The 15,169-nt window shown below is 46.0% G+C and overlaps 1 protein-coding gene across 2 annotated transcripts in view; it reads right to left on the bottom strand.

The window, feature by feature from the left end:
* IGF2BP3 (insulin like growth factor 2 mRNA binding protein 3) overlaps window positions 1-12,489 on the bottom strand; it is a 119,384-nt gene extending 106,895 nt beyond the window's left edge. For both annotated transcript variants that reach the window (XM_081996661.1, XM_081996662.1), the window contains exons 1-2: window positions 11,230-12,489; window positions 9,916-9,976 (exon numbers count right to left, since the gene is read on the bottom strand). In XM_081996661.1, coding sequence (XP_081852787.1) covers window positions 9,916-9,976; window positions 11,230-11,404 — 236 coding nt within the window. In that variant the 5' untranslated portion in view covers window positions 11,405-12,489. The remainder of the gene's footprint in view (window positions 1-9,915; window positions 9,977-11,229) is intronic.
* Window positions 12,490-15,169: the final 2,680 nt, after the last annotated feature.

The raw sequence follows: 15,169 nt of genomic DNA, 5'->3' as shown, positions 1-15,169 counted from the left end.
CGGAAGTAGCATTTTCATGTTAAGATGCTGAACTTAATCCAACCACTGCAAAACTAGAAGCTGTCGTAGTAAGTGAACTGTGCGGACCAGGTGATGCGAGCGAAAGGGCCAGGAAGAAACGCAATGTACATAAGCTTGTTATTTGCCACAGAGGCAGGCAAAAGCCAACCACAGCAACTAAATGCAATTGTGTGATTTTACTGAAGCTAGTCAGACACAAAGGTAACACAATCTGTAACTCAATCTAAAAGCTTGAAGGGCTCTACAAATTATAATGATAAAACTTCTAAATCTTTTCCCAAAGCTTCAATTTTCAAGGACTGATGAATGACATCAACTCTATATGGGTTAAGCACACGCTATATACCTGAAAGGTTGATTTTGTTCATGATTTGAGTTTAATTGAACAACTGTCATCGAGCCCAGTTGTGCAAAGGACGTGTACTCCACAACTTTTATCTAAAGTTTACAGTTTTATGTTAAATGCAGAATTTGGGGTATATTTACACGTCTATAGTGTATTCTTGTTTAAGAGAGCAGCCAGGGTAGAAGGGGTAGAAATCACATTATTTATAAAAATGCCCTCTCAACTACATAACAGAAAAAATGAAAACTTCTAAACAGAGGTATAACTCGCTCTAAGCAAACACATTTTTAATGTAAACAGAATAAACAAAGCAACTCATAGCAAATAAGCAACTCAAAAAGTTACCAAATTAGAACAGCATCTCACCATTTGCTATTAGGTCTCAGACCATCGCTGAGAACCGAACTTTGTATTTCATAAATAAAGGAAAGGTCACCTACTTTTTGACTATCATAACTTAATGTGGAGTGTTTGATTTTGGGTTTGCCTTGGCGGAAGGGGGAGGTGTTTTTGAGAACAATAGTTTAATAGGATAAGCATTCTGGTGCATCTTTAAATGAAGCGGTATTAGCAGAACGAGAACAATTTTACACCACTGCTACTGGGCATCAGCATGAAACTCTGAAAAGAAATTTAATGATGAGTACACAATATTAAAAAAAAACACCACCCTTTGCTTTGACTTTAAGAACATTTCTGATTTACTTTGTACAGGTTCTTAGAATCAACTTAAATACTTGTGCTGTACCCTAGGATCCTCCAGTTCCTTTATTAAGTGTTAGTAAACCTACAGACCACATGTTAAACTACATGCTTACCTTCTCTTAGTATGTATCTGAAATTGAAAGAGAATCTGAATTTGTATACAGTTTTAAACACCTAGCATCCCTGAAAGTTGCACATTTCTTAAGAGTATCCCCCTTCAAAAATGTCTGTGCAGGTGCAAAGTTCATACAACCGGCTAACGAACCACCAACGAGCTATTCCAGCACTTCTGTCTGGGTCAGGAGGAGCCCCTCCTGGTTAGCAATGGCAGTTTTTATCTCTCTGTCACCAAGTTCTGCTGCTGCCCACCACCACCTAGAACTTGCTTAAATAACCCAACTTCTATTAACACAAAGCTCGCCGCATAAAAACCCTTGTTGTGATCAGCACCAGCACCCACTGCGATCAATACCGCTAAGAGGCACTTAAAGTCTTGAGTCCCTCTCACTTGACCCTGGCCAGTAGCTCCCTCTGCGCACCAGAAGTGCTGGTTTTCCACACAGAAGAATGTGGTTCATTCGGGGATCCAGTCCCCTCGGTAGGAAACGCCCATCTGCTCTTCACAGCGCAGCGGTACGTCTGTAACACACCAACGCCTCGATGGTGGGGGGAACCTGCTATTATACAATTAGCGAACTCATCTGAAAAATTATTTCAAAATTAGCAACAATATCCTGAGACTTAGTCAAATAAGTTGTTGGGGTTTTTTTTCCTAACCATTACCTGCTTAAGCTTGCCGCAAAACTTTCACTGGAAAACCATGTAGAGCATTTTAATCAGAATTTTATCTCCCATCGGGAAAAAGGAAAGGCATGGTTTACATTATAAGTGTAGCCTGTTATCTTGGATTCAGCTACCACCTAAATTCCTCAAACATTCTACAGATTACGTTTCTCAAGTACTGTCCTAAAGAGACATTGTTTTGAAGTTTTTACTCCAGATGTAGGAGGAAAAATTGAACTATTCTTCCACAATAACCAGGAATCCACCATCCCATAGAGAATCTCCCCTACGTGTATCAAGCAAACGATCCACTCTATCACCAAAAATAAATGTCTGGGTGATCGGTTTTGTAACTTTTAAAACTATTGGGTTTTTTGTTCTCTTTAAAAAAAAAAACCCACACACACACTTGTATCTTTTGCCTTTGCTTGAGGGTATGTGCATCTTCCCTGTCAAAGCTGGGGCAGTTTTGCAAACTCTGTTTCCGGAGAGCAGCACGCAGAGGATTTCCTCCGAGGGCAGGGGAGAGGGGCAGCGAGCGCGCAGGATCAGGCCCGAGGATGAGAGCTGTGTGGAGCAAATGCACGGTACAACTCGCCCAAGGGTTGTTGGCTCCCCCCTCTTCTGAGGGCTGGCCCTCCCGCCCTGCTAATTCCTAGAAAATCATAGTCCCATCCTGATCCATACAGGCTAGACATGTAACAGATAATTCCAAATCCAAACACAACAAGCTTTTTGCTTCATCCCTAACCACTACTTAACATAAAGGTTCAGGAAAATAAATTTAAGTTATTACCTGGGTTCACAATTACTTAACTTTTTATTATTTTTTCAACAGAAATTTTTGTTCACACAAACTACAGTTCCCTCTAACTGGAATTTTGATTTCTGCACTACAATATTTAAGGTCCCATTAAGGTGAAGCAAGCTCCATTTTTGAGGGAAAACCTACAGGACCTATACATTTAACATTTAAAAGTAAAATCAATTTACCGAAACAATAAAGCACTGCTATTTTCACAACGGGGAAAAACGTATTGGACACATGGTGTAGACTACATATTTTAAAATAACGTTCCTAAAGTTCAGCTGAGCATGAAAGTTAATCTTTCAAAAGTGAACATTCAGCTCCAGTTGTGTGCAAGTGTACTAGTACCAGAAAAGAAAAAAACTTACTATTTTTATAAATTCTCCAGATATTTTTAGCTGGTGTCTTAAACTGCAAATTATTTTATGGTAATATAATCTTTTAAAATGCACACATGTGCATATACACACGTACATACACAGACACATATACATACACATTCTCTTTGAAACACTTCTGATTGGTGAGAAATAATGCAGAGATTATAGTCATAAAATGATCAAGATACAAAAAAAAAAATTAAGGCCCTTTCCAGCTGAAGACCTTTCAAGACAGTTTTGTTTCAATACTTAGTCTTATACCCAAGAAGAGTCAGATCCCACTTTGACCCATTGTTATCTGTGCTCTTATCCAAATTTTAACGTAATTAAAAATACAGAATGCCTCATTTCACCTGTCAGAGGCAGTTTTCCATTCAGCTTTGCAAAAGAACGGTTTTGGTTGATGCTGATTCCACCGCACCACGAAGAGGCAGGCAATAGGAGAGGCACATTGCTGCTAAGGTTACATTGCACAGGTGACAGCTTTTATACTACAGGTTTTCTCTTGTGCCAGCTGCCATGATAATACACTTCAACAAAATAACAATATTATAATTTAATATAATTTTCCATTTCAAAATTTCAATGCACTTGCAGAAAAAAAAAAAATGGAAAACGCCACCTTTTTAGGCCCCACTTTTTTATTCCCACCACATGTACAATGCTTTTACATTTACCCTAATATTGACCCTAGTAACACACTTTATTCACCAAGTACCCAACAACAAATATCAAGATTTTCTTCTTGGTTAAATGCATGCGTCTTTCAACACACACTCACAAGCCAATATTACAGGTCTGGAAAGAAGCAAAAGCAGGAGAGAATATAGTAATATAATATTTTATTAATTACCTGAAACCTGCCCAAACACACAGGAGCTCTTGCTCCCATACAGAAACTTTTCAAAGCCAAATTACTTATTCCAGGTGATGAGAAGGAACAAGTACCACTGAAGCGCCCACAAGGATAAACATGCCCAGAGAGGCTGGGTAGCACCAGTTAAGCATTGGGCTTACTGATCTCCCACACACACCCCAAACCCAGACACCTGGGGAGATTTTGGATGGCACGTTCAACAATATTTGCTTTATTTGGACAGCAAACATAAGACTCATACAGCAAAGATGCAGGATGGAAAGGCACACAAGTGCATACACTTGACATGCCCCCCCCCCCCAAAAAAAAAGCCAAACAAGAAAAAAGATAAGTATGGAAGCCTCGGACTAAAACTATAAAAAACACACAAGTATTTCTGGTAACACTGTCACATTTCTAGACAAAATAAGGAAAAGTTATGGTTTTATCTTAGTTTTCAACAGTAATTAGGATATAATGCAACATATAATTCTATACTCTGCATCATTCGAGAGAGAACGGACTGACATGCAGATAACATTTTGTGTATGAAAACAAAATGAGAGAACAAACGTTAAAAGAGAATCATCTTGAGATGCTCTGGAACTACAACTACCACCTCAATATTCCTAGGTGCGTCAGCACTACTCAAACTTTTCCACCTACCCTTCTCCACCTATAAAACATGAAAAGTTATCCTCCTTACTTAGATTTTACAGCATTTAATTTTTGCACCCATTCTCCATCTATTTACTGATTCTGAATAATCAAATTCCAATAATTAATCTGACTCAAATTACAAGAAAAAAAATCCCACACCAATATTGCCCTGTGCCCTTCTCACTGGGCTCATGTAGGGACAAAAACACCAGAAAAAGTGTCTTTTAACTGTGCTCCATGGCACTATGTATTTGTTACCAGGATCCCAGGAGGACAAAATCCTACAAGCTAAGATGACATTAAGGAGAGGAGCAGGTTTAAGGAGCAAAAAATTTTTTTTGAGGTTCCCTGAAGGGCTAGCCCTGTCCATGGTTAAGTATGAGGTGTATTTTAATTCCACCTGGGTCCCTCTCTCATGATCATTATGGGAAGCTTCACATCTTCTGTTAGACTGGTAAATCCCAGGCCATTTAAGAATTTTTCAGGTCAAAACTAAGCATTTAAAGTCCACCCAGTAGCTAGCCAGAAGCCATAAAAGGACTCCAGCACTGCAGAGTCCTATGCTCTGCACTTAAAAGAGCGACTGAAATGAACACAGCCCCATTTGACAGAAATACCACCTTCAGGGTCTCAAAAATGTGGAAAATGGTATTACCCCATGCCGGGGGGGGCGGGGCACACTTCCAAAATGTTCGGTTGGGGTTTTTTTTTATTATTATTGTTCCACTCCTTCAAAATTTACCATATCTATGCACAATTTAAGGTCCACTACAAGCATGTTCTTGGGGTACCTTCCTCCCTATAAAGGGAAAGTAGGAAAAGAGATCAGGACCAACCTTTCAGGACATGCATTTAAAGCTGTGTTTTGTATACACCAGCTTATTTTTAAAAACTGCAACAAAGGATTTTTTTTTTTTAAATGATCAACACTATGAGGAATTATAAAAATTAAACTTCCAACGATATAACAGTTAACGTGGTTAGTGAAGAATTATCTCTTCTTGCCCTAACAACTCGTTGTCTATGTAGGAATCACCATGATTATGCAGGTTGGGTTCCACCCTAATTGTAAGCTTTCAAAGATTAATAAAAAAAGGAAAAAAAAAATTAGTTTCCTGAAAAATAAACGTGGAAACAGAGAATAAAAACCGGAAACCACTATGCAAAGTTTTGGCCCTTCACTCTCAAAAACATTCTAGCAGGACCCAGGTGCAGTCCTCTGCCTCTTTCCGCAGAAAAGAGCGGGAATACGGCTGATAAGTGACATATTTTCTATCATGTCTTCTTACATTCAGCATGTTTCTCAGAAGCAAATGTTTACAAAAGCAAAACTAAAAATCAGTGCCACTAAATTATTTCTTTTAATAGCTGTGGACCATTGTAGGCACCATACATACTTCAGCCTCCGAAGCCGTTTCCCACCGCCTTGCGCGCCCAAGATACAAACCCTCATTATACTGAAAATTAGCAACACAATCCGGCGCCTGCACGACAGCGTTAAGGCTCGCCCCTGGAACAGAGATGGTCGCATGAGGGATTTTGGGCCTGTTCTCCTCAAATCAGCCTTCAGGTACGTCAGCGTTGGAGGTGAAGCACAGCCGGCAAGCCATGGCACTCCCCACCGCACAGCTTGTTACGAGACAGCATTACCTACGAGGTGCACCTCCCCGACCTTCTCCTGCTCCTCTCCCAAACAAACCCCCCAGAAGAGACAGAGTGAATTTATTTTCTCAACAGAGAGCCCTTGGGGTGGGGGTGGAAATTAACCTTCTAATTGGAAAAACACCTCGTCATTACCACAATTGAGGTGGTGTGAGCATTTTAGGCACCTGAGGACCCCAGGAGCAGGCGTGGTGGACCAGGCCTGGGTGGGAAGCCCACCTGGACATGGGAGCCAGGGCCAGGCACACCCCCAGGTGCCCAGAGCTAGCGCCTGCCCTCCCCGCTCATCGTGCACAAGTGACATCAGGGACATTTGAATAATCAGATTGCAGCATACGTCACCTTGCAAGATGCCAGCTGCTCTTGGATTGCGGCGAGGTAGTACCCCAAGCCGCACGCCACAAGTTCTACAGGCGCACATACGCCATGGGCTGCCACCATCCTCCTCCTGCGTTGCTGCTTTGTGAGAAGAAAACCCACCCAAGTCGCGATCGTGGCCAACAACGATCGGCCCTGCCTTCCCTCGCAGAGCACGACTAGCAGAGTTACCACAATGCCTTCTCCAACTTTTGCATAAAGTGACCTAAACCTTTAAATATTGCAATAGCCTTCCTCCACACAGAGGGGTCTGAATGCAGAAACGCTGCATTCCTTTGGCATTCCCTTGAGATTTCAGTAGTAAGTCAGGAATCTACTCAGAGCTTATTAAATACTTTGCACCTCCCCCAAAATAAATCTCCACCCTTCCATCAAGGAAACCTTGACCAGGCCCCTTCTTTCAACACAGCGTATCCCCTCATCTGCTTTTAAATGCTTCCACGGGAGAGGGGAGGGAGAAAGCCACACACGAGCACTCTCCTTCCTTCCACAGCAGGTAGGAAGGTAATTTCGCAAACCTGGGTGTGCCCACTTCAAATCTGAAGATCCAGCATGGGCTGGAATGCAGTGACTGCTGGGCCCAAGAATTTCACTCTGAATAACAAGCCAGGCACACTCCAGTGTCTTCTGGATTCAGCTCAACTTTATGGCAACCCCAGCTGACACCACCTCTTGACCTTCCTTTATGTGATGAGGATATGGATTACCAAACCCTTACCCTTTCCTCCCATGCACCTCAGCCGCCTCTGGAGAAAGATACCCACAAACTACCTTTACAAGCGATAATATACACACTCTGCTTAAAAAAAGAAAAAAAAAAAAGATATTTAAGAAGGTTGTGAGGAGGGGAGCTAGGACTCTCCATGAAGCAGCCTCACAGCAGCAGAGGTCAATACAATGTATTGAATAATTTCACTGGCTTACAAAACAACTTTTGCTCTTATGAAGTAATCATTTGACCAAACTATTAATCGTACACTCATGCTGAAAGACAGACTTGACATACCTGCTCTTTTTTTTTTTTTTTTTTTTTTTTTTTTTTTTTAGGTGGCATCACTGCCCTAACCGTATCTCCTGCACCGGAGGCCTCGCAGCACGCAGACCCCCTGGGTGGGCCTGGTCAGCAGCACACAGCCCCCACCCCGGCTGCTCCCATACCCTTCCCTTGTGTAAGAAGATACAAAGATTTCAAACAAGTTACTTTTTTGAAAACACCCTAACCACTTTCACCAAAATACTCCGCATTTGAAAACTGTGTTTTTACACGTAGCCAACAACTCTAAATATACACCCAGTAAGCAATGTTTAGAGACATGGGAAAAAAAAATCTCCAACTTTTTTACCCGTCCAAAAAAGAAGAGCATTAGACATCTATAAAAGGAACAAGAGAGTTGCTTTTACATATGGAGGCCACTGAATGAGTTTTAAGTGGCTTTCTATATTTGATTTTGGGAGAGGGGGAGCGGAAACAAAGGGGAAGGAAGTGCAGTTATGAGAAATGCAATTTAATTTTCTGTTAAACAGCAGTACAAATCTGAACTCTCTCTGATACATTCCAACATGATACTGCATGATCAAACAGTGTTTTAGCAAATAAGGGCTTTGGGGATACGGGTATGCTGATACAATTACATTTGCAATTTTTTCCCAGTATTATGCCTATATGTAGGCAACGTATGCCTAGAAAAGTATTTAAGTTCAGTGCAGAATTCTCTTCAACAAGTTGCAGGCAGATGCATGTTTATGATAATTGCTAATTCACAGACAAATATGGAGGCATGCTACCCAATACGAAGAATGGACTTTTACACCAATTCAGCTGGCAGCTAAAAGAACAGAAAAATACTTTTAAACACATAGAACAATGATTTAAAAAAAGGTGAGGGGGCCAGCAGTGGTTTTAAAATTTACCTTTATGTGAGTGAAATGAATTTATTTTCAACAGCATAAATAGAATACTACTTGTGCAAGCTCAAGATTAATAAGCATCATAATAAATTTATTTATTAGAGAGACTAATAGGAAATTATCAGTTCTTAAGTCCCATGGAATTTCCTCCTTAAATCTAAAAATATATTCTATCTACAACAGAATTTTTATGTACACAAAAGATCTGAAATATAGGCTACTGTAAATCAAAGCCATATACCTTGCATAATAAATGAGAAAGAACACATACAGCATATTAATTTCCAGTGAAAAGTATCAAATAAATATAACCATAAAGATTAGCATGCTATGAATTGGTCCAGAGAGGGGTTCCCTCCTTCCTTAACTAGAGCAAAAATCCTCCATACTTTCTCAAGTGGAGCTTTCCTCTACCACTAAATAGTGATTAAATTTCTAATTCCCAAAATACCAAGACACAATGCCCATCAAGACAGCTAGTTCACCTCTCCCAATCAACTATTTTTAAAAAGACTGCACTTTTTAAAACAACCCTGAAATAGCAGAAGCCCCTTTTAACAAAGTTACACAGACAGACATACTTCCCAGATTGAATAATGGAGTACGGGAACAAGCACGTGGAAAGTTTGATCTATTTTGCTTTTACTCTCTGGTGCACGCCAGGTTTTCTGTAATCTAAATATTTGTGAAAGAGGCAGGCTGAATGGCTATAGGCAGTATAAAAATACTACCCTGCTTTACTGCAAGTATTGCTTCTTTACATGAGGCCCAACAAAATTACTACCTTGCAAAAATTAAACATACATTTAGAAATTAGGGGTGCATAAAGCCTGTCCTTCTAGAAAGGAGTCATTCTCCTGCTGTTTCTATAGATCAGCTCAACAGAGTGACGAAAAATCCTCTCAAACACAGATGAGTCTTCTACTACCTGCCTATAAAATGCTGCAGACTCCAACATGGCAGGATCAAAAAAAAAAAAGTATACCAGTATATTTATAAGATGCTTTTTGCTGCTGGAGCAAAGCTCCTGTGCTTGCCCGTTATACAGTTCACAACAACATATTTCATTTCCTGATAACACCCAGATTTTAACTCTTGTCACGGAACTTTAAATTTTAAAATCTTCACGATTGCCATCAGACCATAATAACTTGCTTCCCCCACTTTTTTTTTTTTTTTAATAAATTAAATACTACCACTATTGCCCGGCCAAGAGACTGCCATTAGAAATACATGGGGTGATTCTAGAAAACCTCTAGGACAGCACAGCGTGCACATCTGTGGGTTTAAGCAAGCAGTCCATTTATCTACAAGGAGGAGAAACAAAAACCTAAGCATTTTTCAAATTGCTTCTCACTGGGTAACGGAGGGCAAGAGGGAGAAAAAGAAAAAAAAAAAAAAGAATTACCTTTGTCTTTTAGGGACTGAATGTTCAACTTCTATGAGTTTCCCATGCAGCTCCACTTTACCTGCAGAGAGAACAGAAAGGGAGAAAAAATGCTTGAGCGCGGCTGTGCGTCCCCGTCTCCCGGGGCGGGTTTGCAGGGGTGCAAAGCCGGGAAGGGGAGCGCAACACGTTAGCCCATCCACCGGCAACCCGGGCAGCGGCGGAGTGGGGACCCGCTGCCCGGGGCGGCCACACGGGCCGGCGCCCGGGGCCGAGCCGCTGCGGCGGGGGACCCGACCCGGGGCCGCCCCCGGCGGGAGCCCGTCCTCCGCCCCGATCCCAAAACGGCCCATGAGGTGCCGTGTGCGGGAGCCGGGATCGTCCCCGTCGCGGGGAGGGAGAACGGGGTCTCCCGCCGCCGCCGGGCCTCCAACTTGGGGCGGTTTTCTGCGCGGAAGCGGGCGGGAAGGGAGCCGAAAGGAGACACCGAGCACAGCCCGAGCCCATCTTTTCCGAGGGCGCCTTTCCCAGCAGACCTCCGCAAAGCCGCTTCACGCGGAAAAAAAAAAAAAAAATCAAAAAATTTTAATTTTTAATTTATGATTTTTTTTTTTAAAGCACACAAAAACAGGATGTCGGGGCCAGGAGCCGGCGCGCTGCTAGAGGCGGTGATGAGTGCGTGAGAGCCACGAAGAGAAACCGAAATAAATAGCGGGGCAGTGCGGGGGGGCAGGCAGGGCTCCCCCCCCCCCAAGTTTGGGGCAATTCGGCGGCTCCCCCCCACTCTCGCGGCCTGCGGGGAGCCCCAGCCCGCTCCAGGGGCAGGCGGCCCCTGCGGGGGGGTCCAGCCGTGCCCGAGGAGGGGGTGTGCAGCCGCTGCCCCGCGGAGCGCCCCGCGCAGGGCTCCGCGCCCGCTACCGCCTGCTCCCCGCCCAATGCAGCGAGGGCCCCCGGCCGGGCAGGGCTGTCCGTGGGGTGTGGAAAAACATGGGAGCCGCCGCGCCGTGGGTCCGTGGGCCCAGGCTCCCGCCCCTCCCCAGCCCCACTCCCCCGCCACGCCGGGTCGGCCCCTCCCGGGGACCGCCGCCGCGCAAGCCCCGCGCAACGCCTCCGCGGGAAGGCCGGGCGGCTTCGGCCGCGCTAGGAAAACAACAGCTTGCGCCGCACCTGGGGGGGGAAAGGGGGAGGTAGAGACTCCCCCCAAAACCTCCCCCCCAGGCCGGCGGCGCGGCCCAGCCCGCAGCTGCAGCAGTTCCGCGGCCGCGGCCGAGCACGGGCGGCAGGAGCCGTCGGGGCTGGGGGGGGGGGTGGGGTGATGGGGAAGGGGCCGCTCACCTGAAAGTGCCTCGATGGCCTTCATGGCCCAACTCTCGTCGGGGCAGTCCACGAAGGCGTACCCCGTCTTCACCAAGAACTGGCCCGAGAAGGGGATCTTGGAGTCCTTAAAGAGAGTTTCCAGGTCGAGGGGGCTGACGTTCTCGCCGAGGTTGCCGATGTAAAGCTTGTTCATCTTCCTGGCGGCTCGGGGAGGCGCGCACGGCGGGCTGCAACCCTCGTCTTGCGAGAGGAGGTGGGGAGGAAGGGGGAAATAAAACAAAATGCGATGGAGGAAGGAGAGAGAGAGAGAGAGAGAGAGAGAGGACAGGGGAGGAAAAAAAAAAAAATCAGATCTGCAGCTTGTGTCCCTCCCTCTCTCTCTCTCAAGGGGTAAAAAAAAAAAAAAAAAAAAAAAAAAAAAAAAAAAGGAGCGTAGCCGAACGGGAGCCCTAAGTGCCTGCCGTGCTACCCGGGCGCATGGGGGGCGCGGGGGAAACACCCAGCGCCGGGGCCGCGGATGGCGGGCTGAGGAGAGGAAAAGGAGGAGGGGAGGGGAAGGAAGAAAAAAAAAAAAAAACACACTACTTTTTTGTCTTGCCCCCAAGCCCCTTTGGCAGCAGCAGGCGGACTATGAAAATGTCACACTACGTGCGTGCAGGCGCCGCCCCTCAATATAAAAAAAAAAAAAAAAGGGGAGGGGGGAGGGAAGGAGGAAGGGAGAGAGGGGGAAAAAAAAATTACTTGAATATTCCGGCTTTTTGAATGAGCCACGTGTTCAAACTACAAATCAACTTCTCACGTGAGGAATCCCAGCTCTTCAATTAGCGAGTGGATGGGGCGCGCACACACTCGGAGGAGGAGGGACGGGGTGAAGGACGGGGTGGGGGGCGGCCGGCCAGGACAGGACAAGTTTAGCGAGGGCCGGAGGGCGGGGGAAGGGGAAACCGGAGCCGGGTGGGCGCCGCCTCTGCCCTTCCGCCGGGGCGTCCGCGCCGCGCGCCCCCCGCCGCTCAAAAACGGCTGGGCGGCCGCACCTCCCCCCGCGCGCGCTGGGCGCGATCCCGGGGAGGGAGGGAGGGGAAAAGGCGCCGCAATGCCCGCCCCCCCTCCCCCGCCCCCGTCCCGCTCCTCCCCCGCCGCGCCGGGCTGCGGGGATTATTCACTGGGGTCGTGGCTGGGCGATCCCCCTCCCTGGCGTCGGGGGTCGGGGGGAGGAGGAGGGAGGAGGAAGAGGGGGGGAAGGGGTGCGGGCGTGGGGGGAGGTGGCGGCGGGGGAGAGCGGGGATCCGCTCCCGCGCAGCGCCGCCGCGGCTGCGTGGTTTTAGGGGGGGCTGTGTGGGGCGGGGGGTCCCTCCAGCCTCGGAGGAGCCCCATATGGTAATGTTTGTGCGTGACTCGCCGTGCCCCTCACCGGGGGGGGGGGGGGGAGGGGGGTTTTAAAAAAAAAAAAAAAGAAGAAAAGACAAGACAAAGGGGCGGAGGGAGAAGAGTTGGGGGGTGGAGGGAGGAGATTTGGGGGGTCGGAGGGGGGAGAGTCCTGGGGCGGGGGCGCCGCGCTCCCCCTCCCGCTGGGTAATGGTGGACGGCGCGGGGCGGGGGAGGGACGGGACGCGAAGGCACCGTTGCCCTCGGCTGGTAACGGCACACAAAGGGATTTGGCGACCCCCCACCACCCCCACCCCCACTTTCCCCCTCCTCCCCTCCACCCCGGTTTAAGGAACCATTCATAATTCTCCACATTCGCAGGGATACAATGGTGGGCTTGTGGGGGAGGGGTTTGGGGGTGTGGAGCCTTTCCAGTGCAAACAAAATGTTGCCTGAAGATGAAGAAAGGATACGGAAATGAAAGCCAGCACTGTGTTTAATAAAGCGATCTAGTAGGTTTTGTTTAATAATTCAATGCACTTTAGCGGAAGGTTTCATTTATTCCGCGGTGGGCTTCTTGCGGTACATTTTAATAGGTATATCCATGGAAAATGGTTAAATCCTTTTCTTCGTCAGCAGCGAATGGATTTCCACATGTCCTGTAGTACATCTGGAAATCCGTAGTAAACAGGGACGCTTCCTAGTCTTGTGCCTAACTCCCAACGAGCGTACAATTAAAGAAGGGTGATTTAAATCTCCTTGGGAGCTGGGCTGTGGTGGTGGTGGTACATAGGGCGAGGGGCAGAGAGCGAGCAAAATCGCTGACGATGTCGCTCGTTGGTGGTATGATGCAAGGAGACATGTCTTACCATGAGGGCTGGAGCCCCAGATCATTGTGAAATTATCAGGGGCCGGGTGAATGTTGCAGTTAAGTTGGAAATACGGCCCTTTCGTCGTATGCATCCCAGCGCCTGCCTTACCTAGAAACCAGTATATTCGTAATTTCAACCCATCGCTTCAGCTCAGTGTCATTTTTACGAACTTTTAATTGTCAGCTGGTGATTGAGGAAAGCGAGCAGTTTGTGTTTCCTACTCATCAGATTTTAATCACAACTTCCATTTTGTAGAAAATTTGCAAATAATTATCTTTGGAATAGAAAGAATTTTTTTTTCCCTACAGTATTAACCTGTTTATGGCTTTTTGATGCTGGATGTGGCATTTTTCCTAAATGAATTTGTATTTCATAACCCCATAGTCTGGCTAAAATAAAAAATTGCCTGTCCAAGTTAAAAACAGCTCCCTCCCAACTACTGAATTCTTAGTTAAACTTGTGAAAGGAATTAGTCACTGTTCTTGCAGATTAAGTGCATTCTTTGTAAATTTGATTTGTACTAAATCTATAAGGCAGCCTGCATTTGCTCATTTCTACATGGTTGCTCTATAGCGTTATCTGGTATTTCCTCTTAAAACTGCTAAACAGGGTGCCTGTATTTCATTTATTCTAGTTTGATAATCTGTTTTGCTGGAAGTTTTTTTTTTTTTTTTAAGAAAAGAAGATTGAGAGTTCATGATAACAATATGCATCAGTTGTCCAGTAACATCATAAACCGCTTTGTAATGAGATGATTGGAAAAAAAACCCCTTTGCTTATTAGCAATCTCTTTTTTTTTTTTTTTAATACTCTGAAAACATCTTGGTAACAAGCTGAAACATTTTCTGTAAAGCTAAATAACATATAGCTTTGTTGGTCAAGAAGTGTGGGTTGGTTAGTGGTTTCAAGAGTAAATCCAAATCTTGAACGTCAGAAAAGGCAAATCAACAACAAAAACTTGCTCGTGCTGCTTGACAAACCTCTGCTTCCCTGAACAGATGATCACAGTTCAGATCAATTGGGCACTCCCAAATCTTAATGTTATTGAGAATATAGTTTTCCAATTTGAGATGTAATTTATTTTGGCAGTCACAAATCAAATGCATGAGTGCACATCAGAGCGTTCTCACAGCGAAATGTATTTTTCGAGCCACCTCTGTAAGAAAAGGCATCATAAAATTTTTAAATTTTTTTTCTGTATTTCAAATGGTTTTGTTTATTGCCCACACAAACCAAGACGCTAAAATACTTACATAAATATTCTACACAGGGAAGCAAAGCCCGTCCCTAATTAGCAAGGGCTTTTACGACAGTCTGCCATTTAGAATTAAAACTCGACCATGTGCTTCTTCCCACCTCCGCGGCGAGACACCGAAAGCCTCCGCCGTGTCCGTCCGCCCCCTCTTCCACGGTCACGAGCGGGCAGGACGCCCTCCCCCACCCGGGGCCAGAAGCCCCCCGGCTCCCGCTGGGCTCCCCCCTCAGCGCAGCGTGGCTGGGTAGCACGTTGGACCGTCCGCAGCCTCAATATTTACCATTACAAGCCCTTTTTTTGTTGGGTTGGGTTTGTGTTTTTTTTTTTTGACTCCCGCGTGGGTTTGTGGCCGAGGCGCGGCCGCCCACGCGATGGGCAGCGGGGGCGGGCAGCCACCGCGGGGCGCAGGGGCGGTGGGCGCTTTCCGCGCTGCCGCGGGGCCTAACGGCCGCCGGGCGGCTACCCA

This window comes from Phaethon aethereus (assembly GCF_964289735.1).
Source record: "Phaethon aethereus genome assembly, chromosome: 2".
Taxonomy (NCBI): domain Eukaryota; kingdom Metazoa; phylum Chordata; class Aves; order Phaethontiformes; family Phaethontidae; genus Phaethon; species Phaethon aethereus.
Note: the sequence above shows the minus strand (reverse complement) of the source record. Positions and strands in the feature narration are given on the sequence as shown.